General features: G+C 39.7%; 3 protein-coding genes and 2 long non-coding RNA genes across 7 annotated transcripts; 3 read left to right on the top strand and 2 right to left on the bottom strand.

Moving 5' to 3' along the window:
* The first annotated feature begins 55 nt into the window (after positions 1-55).
* On the top strand, positions 56-4,196 carry LOC143896166 (sodium-dependent nutrient amino acid transporter 1-like). The gene is made up of 10 exons (XM_077403790.1): positions 56-238; positions 600-704; positions 1,050-1,305; positions 1,463-1,685; positions 2,058-2,432; positions 2,824-3,190; positions 3,266-3,365; positions 3,454-3,630; positions 3,861-3,955; positions 4,061-4,196. The coding sequence occupies exons 1-10, from the start codon at positions 227-229 to the stop codon at positions 4,166-4,168; spliced, it is 1,818 nt and encodes a 605-aa protein (XP_077259916.1). The 5' UTR covers positions 56-226; the 3' UTR covers positions 4,169-4,196.
* On the bottom strand, positions 3,449-5,408 carry LOC143896180 (uncharacterized). Of its 2 annotated transcripts, none has more exons than XR_013256576.1 (3): positions 5,096-5,408; positions 3,807-4,241; positions 3,449-3,587 (listed from the first exon to the last, which is right to left on the bottom strand). It is a non-coding gene; the product is annotated as an uncharacterized LOC143896180 (long non-coding RNA). The 2 variants fall into 2 exon arrangements; XR_013256577.1 differs by having other exon boundaries at positions 4,866-5,099.
* Positions 5,409-5,411: 3 nt separating this feature from the next.
* Positions 5,412-10,935, top strand: LOC143896163 (sodium-dependent nutrient amino acid transporter 1). The gene is made up of 9 exons (XM_077403786.1): positions 5,412-5,765; positions 6,632-7,007; positions 7,450-7,717; positions 8,069-8,443; positions 8,758-8,947; positions 9,096-9,272; positions 9,354-9,453; positions 9,596-9,867; positions 9,982-10,935. The coding sequence occupies exons 1-9, from the start codon at positions 5,754-5,756 to the stop codon at positions 10,147-10,149; spliced, it is 1,938 nt and encodes a 645-aa protein (XP_077259912.1). The 5' UTR covers positions 5,412-5,753; the 3' UTR covers positions 10,150-10,935.
* LOC143896165 (sodium-dependent nutrient amino acid transporter 1) lies at positions 10,699-17,039 on the bottom strand. The gene is made up of 10 exons (XM_077403788.1): positions 16,589-17,039; positions 14,640-14,726; positions 14,267-14,546; positions 13,224-13,440; positions 12,370-12,741; positions 11,883-12,249; positions 11,503-11,602; positions 11,262-11,438; positions 10,935-11,029; positions 10,699-10,839 (listed from the first exon to the last, which is right to left on the bottom strand). Exons 1-10 carry the CDS (start codon positions 16,607-16,609, stop codon positions 10,699-10,701), a joined length of 1,857 nt encoding a protein of 618 aa, XP_077259914.1. The 5' UTR covers positions 16,610-17,039.
* LOC143896179 (uncharacterized) lies at positions 13,499-18,100 on the top strand. 2 transcript variants are annotated; one of them, XR_013256575.1, is made up of 5 exons: positions 13,499-14,113; positions 14,225-14,553; positions 15,103-15,340; positions 15,963-16,171; positions 17,122-18,100. It is a non-coding gene; the product is annotated as an uncharacterized LOC143896179 (long non-coding RNA). The 2 variants fall into 2 exon arrangements; XR_013256574.1 differs by lacking the exon at positions 15,103-15,340 and having other exon boundaries at positions 13,506-14,108.
* Positions 18,101-18,166: the final 66 nt, after the last annotated feature.

The raw sequence follows: 18,166 nt of genomic DNA, 5'->3' as shown, positions 1-18,166 counted from the left end.
CCTGACAAGCCCCGTGTTCCTTTTTTACTGGCAGTGCTGAAAATATATATTTTGCGTCACGTAACTATAGATTTTCAGTACTGGCAGTGAATATCGGAACACGCCCAAGACGTGTACCGCGCGAGGAGGAGAAAACGGCATGCGGATCGTACGTAGGTACGTAACGAGTTGATGGAAATTTTGAGTGACTCAAGTGACTGTGGAAAACGGATCATCGCGGGATTAAATGGGGCGAAAGGTATGCGGGAGGAGATTAGAGGAGAATAAACGTATGTAAGGACAAGGAAAAGAATAATGAAAGCACGAATCTAATTTCTTTATAAAGTTTCTTCCTAATATTGAAAGTTAAGTTAATGTTAATTTTTCTCGTAACAATCATCGACTATGAGAATTCTTGAAATAAGCGCTGAATAATGTGCTAATGATATATAGCGCGTTAGTCAACTCTTAATTAACTTTTAATTTGAAGCATTAATAGCGTTTCCACAGAGTGACATTCTCGTGAATCGTCCGCGGATGAATAAGAGCTTTTCGCCAGCTTTTATATTCTTCGCTAGAAAAGAGAACGGGGACTACAGCTACCGCAACGATTGTTTCAGGCGTACACGGTCTCGAGCGGCGTGACAAATCGCGCTTTTATCATAGACGAGCCGATAAATCCGAACGGCATCGAAGTTAATGGGCCCACTCATGAAACTAGCGCGGTAATTATCCTTCGTGCGAAAAATCAGCAATTCAACTAACAATAAGAAGCAAACGAGAAAAAGTTTTAATTTCCAGATAATCTCAAACAATACGAGAGCATTGCTCCCAATTAAATCTTTGTTTCTGATAAGCGATATGCACGACGATTTGACGAAAAGTGAGATTTGCACAGCTCATCTACTGTGGGATAATTTTGCGGAAAGATAAAGAAAATATTCGTATCTCAGGACAATCGTTTTTATTTGCATTGAATGATTGATTCTTTTTGAAATTGTTCCGATAGAGGATCGGCTGTGCAAACACTCTTTTTTTTCCTGGTCACTGCACTCGTGCTTTTCGTGCAGCGGAAGCCAGTGGAGCGCCAGCAATGGGGAAACGACAGAGAATTTCTACTATCCTGCATCGCCATGTCGGTCGGCCTCGGTAATATATGGCGATTCCCGTTCACGGCGTACGAGAATGGCGGCGGTGCCTTCCTGATACCGTACATCATCGTCCTGATCGTCGTGGGGAAGCCGTTCTACCTGCTGGAGATGATCCTAGGACAATTCTCCAGCCGATCAGCCGTGAAGATCTGGGACCTTGCGCCGGCATTCAGAGGTGCGCGGGTACTCGCTATCCACGCTTATCTCGGCGCATGTCCCTCTTAGTTCTCAATTTGAAAATTTGAGAATTTATTTTGTTACATTATTCGCAAATGTATCCAAAATTTTTAAGAATGTAACATTACAGTACAAGAATAAAATTAAACTCGTAGGCGTTGGTATCGCACAATGTATAACGCTGCTGGCACTGGCATCCTATTACTGCTCGCTGATGGCGTTGACCTTGTTCTACCTCGTCGCCAGCTTCCAGACGGAATTACCATGGGGAAGATGCTGGAAGGAATGGGGCGAGTTCTGTGTGGACTCTTTACCCGGCAACCACAGTGTTAGAATCGAGAACATTAGCTACTCCAGCTCTGCTGAGCTGTATTTCTAGTAAATTACTCAGAAACAATAGTCAAATTAGCTCCATTTATGTAAAGTGTCCCGAAATTCATCAAATGACTTTCCATGATTAAAACTTTAGAGAACTAATTAAATAACAAAACTATACTCACTTTGAAGATAGTTTACCTTAATCAAATTTTAAATTGAAACTTAAATTAGTCATAAAGATATATAATGCAAATAATTAAAAAGTTGCAATGAATGTGATGACTCTCTCGATATTAAGGAAAAGTCCACTCCGAATTAGTCAAATAATTTTTTATTAAAAGGACATTCGATGGTTTCAGGACATCTCAAATATATTTGCCTGATAAGAAACGAAGATAATAATAAGATAACGAAGTGGTTGCGTTTGTCCAGCAAAGAGGTACTGCGGGAGAAGGACAACATCGACGACGGCATCGGTTTACCGGACTGGCGTCTGTCGATCACACTCTTCATCAGCTGGCTGACAGTCTTTCTCGTGGTGATACGCGGTGTACGGAGTTCCGGCAAGGCAGCGTACTTTCTGGCGATATTTCCCTACGTGGTCCTCGTCGTGCTGCTTGTAAGGGCGGTCACGCTGGATGGATCCGTCACAGGTATCCTGTACTTCATCACCCCAACGTGGGAGAAGTTGATGACGCCGATGATTTGGTACTACGCAGTCGCCCAATGCTTTTTCTCGTTGACCGTTTGTTTCGGCGCCGTCGTCATGTTCGCCTCGCACAACAAGTTCCACCATGACGTGTATCGGTTAGTTAAAAATATATTGTTTGCCATTACTATCTTATAAGTATTTGTTGTCTTTATAGAATCTAGAATTTGCAACTTTATTTGTTTTCATTGATTGGAATTTGATATGAATCATTTGGCTATATCCGTACTGTTATTCATGAGTATTTAGCCTACCCATAAATTTACAGTCATTCTTTATTCTGAATCTACTTTAGTGTTTTGCGATGACGCTCTATTGACATTTCCTTTTAACTGAAAAGATTCTTTGCTAATCGTTATCATCGCGTTTTCCATTGATACAAAAAAAAATATAGCTGAGTAAATATTGATAAGCGATATATTAATTAAGCACGAGGCGCGTGTCTGACTGTTGTCTGATAATTTTAAATGGATTTCACGTTCACATCAGAGACGCAATGATCGTGACTACTCTGGACACCTTTACCAGTTTGCTGGCCGGTTGCACGATCTTCGCCATTCTGGGCAATCTCAGCCGCGAATTGGGGATCGAGGATGTCGGCGCAGTGGTTCGAGGTGGCACCGGATTAGCGTTCATTTCCTACCCGGAGACGATCGCCAAGTTTACAATCGCACCGCAGTTTTTCGGCGTCGTGTTCTTCGCGATGTTATTCGTCCTGGGTATCGGTAGCGAGGTCGGCCTCACCTCCGCCATAATTTCCATCGTGCACGATCAGTTCCCGAAGGTCAAGTACTGGCACGTAGCAGTCGGTACTTGCTTCTGCGAGTTCTTGATCGGTCTCATATATGTCACGCCGGTATGCTAATTACATGCGATTTACGATTCTTTTCGTAAACCGGCGCCGTTATCTTAATTGTATGGTTGTTCGCAGGGCGGTCAGTTCATGATAACCTTCGTCGATTATTACGTGACCTCATTTATCGCTTTTCTACCGGCTGCTTTCGAAATGATCGCCGTCGCTTGGTCGTACGGTAAGTTTTTCTTCCGTCCGTATTACCTTCAAATATGCGCTGCCAATTATCCGATCGTACTGGACGAGATTGAAACAAGTAATTTTAGGACTGGGTAACTTCCTGAACGACGTCGAATTTATGCTGAAGAAACGACTGTCGATGTTTTGGCGAGTCTGCTGGGGCGTCCTTACTCCTGGAATTATCCTTGTAATCTTCATTTATACATTCGCCAATCTCGAACTGCTGAAATACAACAAGAATTTCTATCCTTATTCGGTTTACGGTAAGTTATTTAAATTGGATAAAATCTCTGTGTTTAGAAAATGTTTCGATCTTCTCTTTTTATAAAAACTCGACTATTTGTAAATTTCATATTTCTTTATCATAACATTATTTGTCTATTTAATTACTCGAAAAAAATTTCTTAAAGAACCTTATTCTTAAAAGAATAATACATACCGTCATAATAATAACAATTTTACCAATTACATATTTATATATTTTTTCCAACAGTTGTAGGTTGGATCCTCTTCTCTGTCGCTGTCCTCCAAATACCTTTATGGATCGCCATTGCGATATTCAAGAAGAAACATCTTTCTTTCCAAAAAGTAAGCGAGAGTTAATACTCTCGTGAGATTATATATTTACTCCACTCACTCTAATACTCTCTACTACACCCATCCATCTACTACAATAGCGTTTATCTCTTTTAGATGATCAGAGAAGCCTTCCGGCCGTCGAAATCATGGGGTCCGAACAACGCGGAAGATCGTAGAAGATGGCTGGCCTTCCGAGATCAGTGTAACACAGAAGAGAAATAACATCGGGAATGTAAATCGTGGCAGTTCACTTCAAGGTCTGTTCCGGGTTTTTTCGATGATTCAACGATGCGGTCTACAACAAAGTAGACTTCGTAGTAGAACCGCATGCTCACATTTACTGTTTTGAAATCAACGAAATTTAGTGTTACAATTATTTAGTGGCATATATGTCATTACGATGTCACGGAACTACGTAATGATGATAATAAGTTTTCGTCCTCTGTGTTTCGTGCAAAACGCAACTCACTTGTCTTTGCTACGTAACTGTACGTTTCTAAGCTCCGTAGAAAATGGAAACGTGTGAATCTGACAATGTCGCCGTGACCCGGCGAGTATAGCGTACCGTAATTACCGGTGTAACATTAAAGCACTGAGCAACATTGTTCTTTTAAAGTATATTGTGGAATATATTTTACAAGCTTGGTCTTCTGCGAGAAGAATGCGGAGTATAATTGCGACAGCATTGTTTCTTAATATAAATAATTATCGATAATTGACAAATTATATTTGTGCCGCGGTTTAAACTGATAAGAAAAGGCGAAAAGTGCCTATAAATTTGCATTTTAACTTTGCGCAGATGATTTGCACAGACAATTTGCATAGACAATTTCAGATGTTTCATTATGCAAGAACATGAGCGAGATAAGTGCTGCGTCTATCTTCGTCCCCTTCTCTCGACGCTGAGAGAATAACCTACCGGTTCTCCTTTCGCTTGGAAAAGTCCTGCATCATTGCGCACGTGGAGCGTAACGTACGGTGACATCACGCAACTGTGACGTACGGGATTATTGCGAATATATAAAATACAAAAAAAAAAATGCCTTCGCCGTAGCGCAATCTCGGAATCTTAAATTTTATCCCTTCCTAAATTGTTTCACGTGCAGCTTCTTCTGCGTCGACCAACCAACCGGGAATTATGTCCCCTACCTTCCGTCGCTTCATTTTTCTTCCAGAAGTTTTATCCCTTCCTATCTGATTGCACCGGATTGTACCTGCCTGCCACGTTTCTAGTCATTTGTGGGGTGGAAATTTCCGTCTCCCTTCCTCGCCACTTTCTCTTCCCTACCGGGCAAGCCTTATCCAATTTTTATCGTCCGTGGAGGGAATTCTCTTGCCTCCTTCGTCTCGTTTATCCTGTTTCCTCATCTTACTGGAGCGCAAGTCCATTAGTCCGCTTATCTTACTTCTGACCGCTCCAAGAACCGTTCATGATTCAGAGTTCGTATAATTATCCCTTCGCGCGATGACACATAATTCACTGTCGCTCCTACCTAGCTACCACCTGACCGCGCGTACACCTAGACGATCGGCTCGGCGTATTCCGCTTGCGAGGCGCAGTATTCTGTCACCTACCGCCGCGGGGATATATAGTAATGGTTATCGTTTTATCAAATGAGTTTCCGAGACAGTCGTGCGGGAGAAAGAGCACACCTCGACGCCCGATCCGACGACCAGTTTACGTCGGTAGCGTTAACGTTCGAGGTATCCCTTCGGAACCCGGTAGCAATCGCGTCCCAGTTTCCTGCCTTGAGCGGAGACCGTTCCCAATTCTCATTCGTGTCTCTCAACGTGGCCGTCGTCCGCTATGTATGAGACAGTAAGTGTGAACGATTTGTTCGAAACGCCAAATGGCGATTTAAGCATCGAGGGGTCGACTAACAAATAGGCGAAGCGTCGAGTTTGCGAGTTTACTTTGGTAAAAGTGTATAATATAAATGTTAATGTGATAGCGATATAATCAAACTGTAATGACAGCGTGAGAATAATAGTCATCCGCCGCGAGGTGAATGTAAGAGCGCGCGTGGAATCGGTGTCTCTAACTTCTTCCATCCTGAATCTGCTCGCCGCGTCGGGCACCTTTCGTTTCTTTTCTATCGTCATGTATCTCACGGCTCGCGAACGATAAGTGAAAGTTACCCTAAATATAAGTATCGTAGTCTCGCAACGTCAGGAATTGGCTGAAATTGGAATAAAAAGGAATATATATGATAACATCTGTGTAATTGAACGACAATCAAGAAACGAGATAAAATAATCGCTTAAGAACAACCGCAGCTCATATAATTTCGCAATAACTTTGATGTTTGCCAAGTAATCTTCGAAGGATTTTCATCCAGGGGTATATATTTGCGGGTGATAAAGGCATCGTTCGATATCTTTATTTGAAAAGGTTTCTTTGAAATCCTTTTGCCGGATATCTCGCAGAATGCTATTATTATCGCGTAGAGATACTTTAATCCTGCGCTAGTTTGATCCTAGCGAGAAAAACATGTTTCGCCGATAAACGTTTCCTTTCGAACTCATACTCGTTAGCACTGACCTATATTTTTATCGCATGCGTAAAAACTATAGATATCAAACTCTCATTTTCGTTATACGTTTACATCGAATGCGTTTGTATAAAATAATTAAAACAACTAAATTGGATTGCCGAATCAAACAGGCGTTTACGCATAATTGCAGAGGGACGAGAAGGAACTGGGTTTCGATAACGTCGTCTTTCAAATAGACGAGCCCCACATCGGGAATGGCGGGACGAGATATTACCCTGAAAACTCGACGAGCGTCTTGGAGCAGGGCATTGAACCGGTAAAAGAACGCGCGACATGGAACAACAGCGTGGAATTCCTCATGTCGTGTATCGCCGTGTCGGTCGGTTTTGGCAATATCTGGCGGTTCCCGTTTACAGCTTACGAGAACGGCGGCGGCGCTTTTCTCATCCCGTACGTGATCCTGCTCTTCCTGGTGGGAAAGCCGTTCTACTTTTTGGAGATGATCATCGGACAGTTCTCCGGCAGGTCATCCGTCAAAGTCTGGAGCATGTCGCCGGGTTTCGTCGGTAATTTCTCGATCCGGTAACTTTCTCGCGAGAGACAGGCGAACTATTGGCGGAGAACACATTGGCGATTATTATTTTGTCGTCAGAAGAAACGTTAAGCATTTCAATTAAAGGCCGTAGATTTTATATATGTGTGTATTGTATACGTACACATGTGTGAACCGGATGCTTACCATTATGCAAATTAAAATAAAAATAATTCTGGATCTTCGAATTTTATGTAAAATACAAGTTCCTGCAAGTTATAAATGAATCCTTATAAAAATTACTAATGTGAAGATATAATTTCGATAAATTCTTATAAATATTGATTAACTTTAACCGGTTTTTCTCGATTGAGTAACTTCCTACGTCTTGTCGCGTGTTGTTGTGTTGCGTTAGAGGTCGACAACGATAAATTTACGCACATCTCCTCGTTTAAAGATCCTTCTTGCATTGGCAGGAGTCGGATGGGCGCAATTTTGCTCAACCATCGCGCTGGCGACCTACTACAGCTCGCTGATGGCATTGACACTTTATTATCTGATCGCATCCTTCTCCGCCGAATTGCCTTGGGCTACTTGTCTGCAGGAATGGGGTGACACGTGTGTTGATTCGAGCACCAAAAGAAATCACAGTGCAAATAGCACAGCAAAGGGAAACATTAACGTTCTTGATAATTTCTTAAACGGCAGCAATAAACTTCAGAGCTCGGCCGAACTGTACTTTTCGTAAGTATAATCTTATCGCATTCTCAAGATTTTTGGGCCAAGAAGATGATGGTACCTGCACAAAATGCATTCTACAACTCGTGCTCGTAATTTTCATGACAGTAATATTTCTCAAATAAACGAGTCTCATGTCGGAAATGACCTCAATCGGACCTAATATTAGAAATTAGAAATTTGCAACGAACGATGATCCCATTTGATATCTTGGCTAAGGAAGAGCAGAGTAAATTGTTCGGAAAATCTTTCGTTAAAATCAGGATCGCGAATCGCGAGACATTCGGTATAACAACAATTATATATTGGAATAAATGTAAAGAATGTACTTATCGCTTAAGATCAAACGATTTGCAGACGAGTGGTGTTGCACGAGAAGGAGAACATCGACGACGGGATCGGGTGGCCGGACTGGAAGCTAACGCTGTGCCTTCTTGGCAGCTGGGCGGCGGTCTGCGCGGTACTCTTCCAAGGTGTAAAGAGCTCCGGAAGATTCTCTTATTTCCTGGCCATTTTTCCGTACGTCGTACTGATCTCGCTACTGGTCCGCGCGGTTACTCTGGACGGCTCAATGGACGGGATCTTGTACTTTATCACTCCGAAATGGTCGAAACTCCTGGAGCCGACCGTCTGGTATGCCGCCGTGACCCAATGCTTCTTCTCACTTTCTGTCTGCTTCGGCAGCATTATCACGTACTCCTCGCATAATGGCTTTAAGCACAATATTTACAGGTAAGAAATGTATATTACTTATAAAATTGTGCATACGTTTATTTGTGTGTATGATTAAATATTTTAAAAGTTGCTCAAAACTGTTCAACACAATAAAAAGAAAGAAAAAAAAGTAAAGAGGTATATAAAAAAAGCAAGTTTTTGCAACTTATACATATATATACTCAACATATTAATAATATTTGTACAAAATAATGATTTTAGATTTTTTTCTTTTCAAATTTTTTTAAATATTTAATCATAATTTTATAAATTGTTTGGTTTCTGTTTCGCTTATGGCATTCGTGACTTATAGTAATCGTATACGAACTTAGAGACGTCATGATAATTACATCGTTGGACACGGCTACGAGCATGTTGGCCGGCTGCACGATATTCGGGATTCTCGGCAATTTGGCATACGAGTTAGGTGTGGAAGATATATCCAAAGTGGTCAAAGGCGGAGCTGGCTTGGCATTCGTGTCTTATCCCGACGCGATAGCAAAACTTAACTTTCTACCGCAGGTACTGCTATTTTATCACGTATAGATATTATTTAATACCGTCATTAGTTGAAATGCCATCCACGTTTCTCATCTCTTACTGTACGTTTACCTTGTCATTAAAATATTATTTAATACTGTTGAGTAAAATGTCTAATGTTTCTTTGCAGTTATTTGCTGTGCTTTTTTTCGTTATGATGTTCGTCCTTGGTGTCGGTAGCGCGGTGGGAATGACCACAGGCATCATCACGGTAATAAACGAGCAGTTCCCCCGGCTGAAAACTTGGCAGATCGTAGTTCCGACCTGTTTGCTGGGTTTCTCAATCGGCACGGTCTACGTAACACCGGTTAGCATAAAATTATTATGCTGTCCCATAAAAAGGAATTAATAATCTCAATATAGTCATAGTAATACGAAAATTTTGCAGGGCGGACAATTTATTTTAACTTTAGTAGACTATTACGGCACGTCATTCGTCGTTTTCATCTTAGCGTCGTTCGAGATGACTGGAGTGATATGGTTTTACGGTAAAAATTATTTTAATTGTATTACACATTTTCTTTAGTTCTCTTCATGCTTTTAATTATCATTATTAAATTCGAATGATCATTGACCACGCACGCAAATAATGTGTCGCAATTCATTGAAAAAATTTATATCTTCCGACAGGTCTTGAGAACTTTTTAGAGGACTTTGAGTTTATGCTGGACCGAAAGCCGAGCGTCTACTGGAGGATATGCTGGTTTATAGTAACGCCGTTGATACTAATAACGATCTTCATTTACACCGTGGCCACCTTGTCGCCTTTGACCTACGGTGGAATATCATTGCCGGGATACGCGCACGTCATCGGAGTGACGATACTCTGCATCGGTGTTCTTCAGATACCGCTATGGATGTTGATCGCAATGTTGAAGAATCGGAAATTGCCGTTCGCACAGGTAATGACGCGAAAAAAAAGTCAAGTTACATTATAAGACGCGTTACAAGCAAGTTTTAGGCAAAGAATTTTATGTGAAAACTTAAAGAATTCACGATTCGTTGCGTTATTTAAGATGATAAGGAGAGCTTTCGCACCGGCGAACGGATGGGGTCCACGAGAGGTACAGCAACGCAAAGATTGGAAGATCTTCAAGGACGAGAGAGCGAGAGAGCGGGAGAAAAGGATCCAACCGATCTGGAAGCAAATACTTAACGTTCTCTTAAACATGGAACCAATATAGAGCGTACAATGTTGTACGACTCAAGATACTTTAAAGTTGCTTGAACCTTCACAGTCGATTCTGCCGCGGCGGGATCCGTGGCAAAACACAACGAGATAAGTTGAATATAAAAAAAATTATTTGTTCTTTAATCCCTTAACTGCATGCGAAATTTCAGAAAGCTATTTTATTCCTTTATTATCTAACGTAACCAAATAATATGTGACTTGAGAAAAATAACCAGATATGGCCATAATTATATTTAAAGAAAATCAAATTAATGATATGGAGAAATTATCAATTCGCATATAGAGAGTTGTGCACTTAAGTACGTAATACCACAGTTAAGGGATTTATAGTTGTCCTTAAAGCTTAGCTCTTGCTAGGTTCCGTCTCATTCATTCTTATGTCTAATGTTGCACTATGTGTAATATGACATGTGACAAAGAGCTGCCAATGTTAAGAACCCTTTTACTCGATCGCTATGCGATCATCGTCACATAAACAATATCGCCGAATAACAAACAAACATATTAATTGATTTTCATACTATTTTAATAATTGTTATTGTCAATCTTTGCCAAACAGCGCTGCTATAAGTTTTGATTTCTTCGCGCACTCTCGCGATATCCTTTTCGAGTGCTTAAAATCCCTCCATTCGTTGTATTTCTTCAGGTCTTTCGGACCCCAATCGGCGCTCGGCTCGAACATCTAAAAAAAAGCGATAAGAAATGGTTTCATAATTTCAGACGACACATAGATTATATGTTGAAAGTATATTTAAATAAAATGCAAATGTGTATTACATTCGACCACGGCTTGTCCCTATTCCGAAATCCAACAATGATTATGCCTAAAGGAAACGGGAGAATTCCTAAAGCCAAAAGCGTCCAACCCGCAGCTGCAAAATTGAAAAGATATTTCGTGATATTATCTTGTGAAATTATCTTTGAATTATAATTAAAATTTCAATTTTTATACTATGGCTTTAATAATTGTAAATGATATTTCATTTAATTCACTTCGATTTGCCTTTATCTCTAATTAACATAAAATCTAATTATATGATATTATAATTTTGGAATGTAATAATAATTTTTATGATTATAAAAGTTTACAAATAACATTAATACCGTATGCGGATGTTGGATAGTATTCGTCGTTATACGTGAGCGGTGTCATATCGATCAGGAAATAAATTAAGATAGTGAACAGAAACAAGGGCGTTAAATAACACCAACAGAATCTCCAGTAAAAGAACGGCCGTCGTCCTACCATGAACTCGACATCATCCATAAAATTGTCGACGCCTGAAAAATCGGCGAATTATTCCCCTAATTTCATACGAGAATATAATATATTTTAGATTATTACCGTACACCCAGGAAATGGCGATCATTTCGAAAGAAGCTAAAAACACGATAATGAAGGTCCCGCCGAAGTAATCTACCATGTTGAGAATGTACTGGCCACCCTATCGATAAGATAAACATTATTATTATCACATAAAATAGTATAATAATACTAGTTTAAAGTAACTTATTATTTTTCTTAATGGCAGAAGTATTGATCTTAAAAATTTTTTCTTTTTTCAAAGAAAAAAAAAAGATTATTACATAATGTTGCTCCTTTATTAGTTTTATTACGTTTGATTTCATTATCATTGATAATAGACAAGTTGACGAGTTGACGAAGACTCTTCTACTGACGAAAAATTTTTAGTCAATGGTATGAAGTTATTTTATAAAACTTACGGGCGTGCAATAAACAATGCCGATCGAGAAGCCGAGAATCACAACGCCAGCGGCAACCTTCCATTGATGAAGCTGTGGGAATTGATCCTTTATGATGCTGATGATCACGTTGCAGAAGGCAACGGTAGTGCCTATACCCAGCACGAAGAGCATCAGGAAGAAGAGCACGGCGAAGAGCTGCGGTACCACCGTGAATTTCGCCAAGGCTTCCGGGTAGGATACGAAGGCCAGGCCTGTCCCGGCGCGTACGACGCTGCCGATATCGTCGCTGCCGATCTCGTAGGCGAGATTGCCCAGGATTCCGAAGATGGTCGCGCCCGCCATCAAGCTGGTGCAGAGATCCAGACTCGTCACGATCATGCAGTCCCTGCAAGAGTCTTCCGCTGATTCTCTAACGAACACTTTTTTACGCGCTTGAATTTCGCAGCATCTCCTCTAGCTCGACTATAATTCCAATATTGAAATGATCCGGGAAGTATACGCGCACCTTGATACGTTGTGTTCGAAGCTATTGTAGGAGGAATACATGGTGACCGCGCCGAAGCACACGCCGAGGGAGAAGAACGATTGCGTGACGGCGGCGTACCAAACCGAAGGCTCCAGGATCTTATGCCAAGTGGGCTTGAAGAGAAAGACGATGCCGTCCACCGCTCCGTCCAGCGTTACCGCCCTCACCAGAAGGCTGATCATGATGACGTATGGAAAAAGAGCCAAGAAGTAGGCCGCTTTACCGGTGCTCTTTACACCCTTGCAGATTACCACGTAGACGAATATCCAGCTGACTAGCAACGTGAGGACCAGCTTCCACGAGGGTAGCCCGAGCCCATCCTCGATCCCCGTTTCATTAAGGACGTATTTTCTGCAGAATATACCAGACAAGAATGTTTAGTTAGTTTAGTTCACTTGGGACATTAAAATCCTAATTTTTCAAGTGTTTCCTGCTAGATAAGTAGACTTAAGATAATGTTAGAAACTTAATAACAGAATATTCTAAAATAAGGAACAAGAGATAGATGAGAGATAATGCCAGTAGGTGTAATTACCTATATTACACGCATGCAAAACTTAGTGCATTATTATTATTATTATTATTATTATTGCCTAGTTCCAAGAGATACGGGCGGATTTTTATCCTGAATCTCGTCGCGGAACAACAAGTACGAAAACATATAGTGATAGTAAATACAAAATAGCTGCAAAAGGCTTCTAATGATTTACGACTGATATCGTGCGACGTAGCACGTGCGTAAACGGATGCGATAATAGCGTTATATTTAGATGGAGGGATATCCCAGGGACCTTCTAATGACATCGTAAAAAGCAAGAGGAAGATTAATGCACCTGAAATAGAGATCGGCGGAACTTCTGCTTCCGTTCCTCGTGCTTTGTTCGCCGGTCGACGAGCTGTTGAAGCACGCGCTGCCCCATTCCTCCCAACAATAGGACCACGGGAGCACCGACTGGCAGCTGGCCACCATGTAGTAGAGCGTCAGGGCCATAAGAGAGCAATAATAAGTGATGACGGAGAACACTGATACCGCTACGCCGTAGCCGATACCTAATGGTCCATGAATTAATTGATTATAATTAAATCCATTGATTGCAATTATCTATGATAATTTAAACCATTTATATAAATTAAGAGTGTATATCTCTATATACAAATTATTATTCATACCTCACGTAATATACGTATTCCATATATTATTTGTATTTTATTATCATTAAACATACCTTTTGCATTATTCCATATACATGTGTTATATAAATCTTCATTTTATATTATGTATTCATACATTATTCATTGTCTTATTATTTTGTATACATATATTGTTGTATAGGCGTATAATTGTCTATAATTTCATTTAATGCTTTGGAATAGCCGTAATTATACGACAATCCGTCACCATTATCACCAAGACAATTAGACGGGAGGTAAGGCGAAAGAGAAAAGGCATCTTTCTACGCTCGGAGAATCGTCAAAAGTTATCAGGAGTACATGTCTTGCGAAGAGGTAAGAGGTTATAATCCAATTCAAATTTCGCGCCCTTCGAAGGATCAATCAGGATCAATTTCCGCATGAAGTGAGCTGTTTTATCGCTGGCACGTGATCAACGTCAGAACCGCGGTCCGCGCGACTTACTTCAGTTATATTTACATTAATTTAATCCTAACCCTATTGAATCGCCGCGGTAGCGAATTTGCGAACTTTAAAGTTAAAATGAAGTAATGTAATTATGTCATTATGCGATTTATGCATACTAATATATTCTGAATTTGTCTAGCGCTGTCTGAGTATTTCTGCGTTTTAAAAGTGACGATTTTCGGCATCTCTTCCATAGGATCGACTGAGGCTTACGAAAAGTATCCCGCAAAGTGTGTACCTTGGAACGCGGGCGACACCGACCAGATCTGCACGCAGGATCTGCTGGTGAACTGCCCGAGGATCATCTCCATATAATAGAAGGGTTTGCCGATCACGAAGAGTACCACTATGTAGGGGATCAGGAAGGCGCCGCCGCCGTTCTCGTACGCCGTATACGGGAATCGCCAGACGTTCCCGAGGCCGACCGAGAACGCCACGCAGGACATGAGAAACTCCACTCTGTTTCCCCATTGCGCCCTCGCCGGCTTCTCCTCCTCTACCTTGACCGACGTCGGGATCTGCGAAGTAAGTTGCGGAAGGTTTCGGCAGGAAGCTCGCAAAGGGGATCCTAATTAGATTTGCGTACCGTTTCCCGCTGAACTCTTACTTACTTTGCTTTCGAGCTCATTTCTGCCAGGTGATGACGGGACAGACAGCTTGAATATACCAGGAGTTCCGCCAGTGTCGGTGACATTATTCTGCGAAATCAATTATTTGTTATCTGATGATTTTTTTTCTATAGCAGAATAGGAGATGGACTGCCGCGTATGGTCGTAAAAAGTGTATGAATTATATATATACACATTCTCTAATCTGTCCTCCAAAAATGAAAGACTGCTTTCAACGTGTGACACAATACCCCAGGAATGGCTCAATTTAACATGTCGCAAACTGTTCCAACAAGCGCACTTCCTAATTACATTTATTTTACTACGTATAATACGTTTGTGTTTACAGTTGGCCGATTTTGAACGGAAGATACATAACTTGAACTTAACGTCATCGCGTTACATCCACCTTACGTAACAATGGAAAAATAATAGCTTAGATCGATTAACCGATTGTATTTTGCAGCCTTTGTCAGTGACAATTTAATTGAGGATTAATATCGGAAAGATTCCAAATCTTCAGTGATTATTTGGATACGACGCATCATTTATGGGAATATTGTGTTTTTATTGCCGTTGAACGAATTGCTCATGCCTAACGGACATTATCCTTGCTTTATCTTATCGTAAAAATGTTTAAAAATGCTTACAACGATAGTACAGTTTTCTTTACAACAAATTGATCAATTTACGATAACAACAAGGTACTTACGATAATAAAAATCCTGGTGAAAAAATTCCTCATATTTTCTCAGAAATTTTGTAAGAAATGAGATTTATAAAAAATTTTGAAAAATTATATAAAATTTTTCACACTTTCAGAAATAATTGGATGAGGATTTTCGGAAAATTTCAATATCTGTATGAAAATTTCTAATAAATTGCACAGATTTCTACAAAGAGGTGTTGGCGGGAAAAATTAGAAAAAGTTATATTTTGTTTGAGTTTTTCTGAAAAACGTTCCAATTTATATTAAAAAAATTTGGAAAACTGAGAGAGAGAGAGAGTATTCTGAGAAAGTCTAAAAATTTGTATAGAAATTTAATTAATAATATGAAACATTCCGAGACATTTTTCCACCAGGAAAACAACAAGGAAATGATATTGCCTAATATTTTCTAATTAAATAAAAATGAAAAGATAACATTATCTTTTAATTAATTTTAATGTAAAATTAATTTTATTATACTTTTGTTATATATCTAGTGTTACATATCTAATAATTTAAGTAATTTCTAATAAAATAATATGATATTTTTAATGTAACATTATCTTTTAATTAATTTTAATGTAAAATTAATTTCACTACATTTTTGTCATTTCTAGTGTTACATAGACGACGGACATCGTGAACTTCAAAATCTTAAAATGGCAGCCTACAAGTTGATTTCGACATTCTTTGGACAAACATCTACGATACACAATGGTAGTTTAGCGATAATGATTAACGGCTGTTTGAAGAAATGAAGGTAAAACGAAGCAGCGTAAACGACGAATGCAATATCTTCGCAAACACTTCGTTTATTTATTCGCAAGTAAGATCGCGCCGTCATTTTATACAGAGATTATTCGTATAATGCGATAACAATTCGCAAAGAACTTTAGATTGCATCTTCGAGATATATTATTTCGCTCATTGTATAAGTTTCAAATTTGCAAGTTAAAATATTACAGCTTGGAGAGAGAGAGAGAAAGATGCAATGATAGTATAAAATCGAAATTAAAGATGTGGAAAGACATTTACTAAAATTATATATTAAAAGCTTCCTAATTAACATTTCACCTGCCACTTTTTGTCGTCAGTCTACAATAAGGATAGAGGCATTGCTGGAAATATCTCTTCCTTTTTTGTGACACATTTTTTTTCTACTCACACATTTTTTCACGAATGTTAAGTTAATTACGATCGACAATTTTACAGCACGAAATTATTTCTTTATATTATAACGTACGCGAATCTTCATGTGACCCATGCTGACTTTGTTCCGGCACGAGGCGTGCTACTGTCCACCGCTTGGCTCTTTTTTTTTCTGGAATTCTGCGCGCGTCTTAGCCAGTCGGCAGTCTTTAACGGACTGCTTAAAGAATTCGCGCGACGTTTGGTGTATCGGTGCATACAGATCTGTACACGTAATTGTTTCCGCCAGATTAAAGCGCGCGCACGAGTAGTCGCGGTAATCTCGCTCGATCAAACTTCTTTTTCTTTCCCCTCCTCCTCTTCTTCATTCTCTCCTATTTTGTCACATTTTATATCATCCCATTTGTTCTACATAAATCTTCAGACGTATATGCATATGCAATAGCAGGTGATTGCGTAGCAAGGAATCTTTTTTCCTTTTTGGATTTCCACTTGCATTTAAATTCACCAACAAGAGCATATTTCTTGGTAGGATTTCTCTTCATTCGCGGAAGAGAGATCAACAATCGAGACTTATCTCAGACTTAATCTTTATACTAAATCTTGTTCTTTTCTTTTCTCTTTCAGGTAAAAGACGTATCGTGTGCGAAATTTACATCGAGAAGGTATAACAAAACAAATGTAACGATGCATCGGGAAATGCTTCTGCGTTATGAGCGAGAGGAAGATGACTTTCTTGCACATGTTTTGATTATGCTGTGCTGCACGCTGTTTAAAGATTCGCACCTGCCAATGAGTAATTCGAATGACATTTTACAACGAGACGAATTGAATGTATGCGACGATTAATTTCTATAATTGTTTTCATTATTATACCGTTGATTCAGCGTTTCGAAGCGAAATTGAAGTGATTAATGCCAATGTCGTCGGAGGATATTTCGCTTCGCGCTAAATTATACGAGCATAATTGCGTAAACGGATAAGTTGCGGATAACTTGTTTAATTTATGAAATAACTCTTTATTTGAAACAAGTCCGCCGAGTCTTTGGCGTTAATCAAATTCAATTCGATCGTCTGTAGCTTCAAGTAACGCATTCTGTTGCACGCGTCAGTTGCATAATGTCAATGTAACTTCCTTCATCAAGTACGAGCGAACGAGGAAAGCTTATCGGGACCGCGAGTAAATTTCAATTACCGAGTGCGCGCGAGCAATGGTACGGATAGGCGAGAGCACAGTCGAGTGGATTTCTATAATGACACGTTTCGTCTGACTGGTTCCTGATTCACGTAATAATAAATCGTCACAACTCTAAAGACGAGAGAATTGAACCGAAAGATTACGTTGAGCCACATAAATTTGATCATCCTGTTATTATATAATGCGATTGGTGATTTGTAATTATCTGCGTGTAATTAAATAACACTGTTTCGTAAGACGCACTCGCAAATCGAAGACATAAATCAAAAGGCACGATTCATTGTATACTTCGATATTTCAGGTAAATTTCCCAGATACTCGTTGTCTAATTCGGTACTGAGAAACTTTGAAAATATCTTTAAAAACCCGCTGACTAAAGATACATTATGGAATATAGTAAAATTATTTTTATTTTTTTCAACTACATTTAACTAGCTAAAAGATTGAACAGGAGTGCATAATTGATTTAGATGG

Source organism: Temnothorax americanus, unplaced genomic scaffold, assembly GCF_048541705.1.
Source record: "Temnothorax americanus isolate GAGA-0224 unplaced genomic scaffold, ASM4854170v1 Scaffold18, whole genome shotgun sequence".
Lineage (NCBI taxonomy): Eukaryota > Metazoa > Arthropoda > Insecta > Hymenoptera > Formicidae > Temnothorax > Temnothorax americanus.
This window is presented reverse-complemented; position numbering and strand designations above follow the sequence as displayed.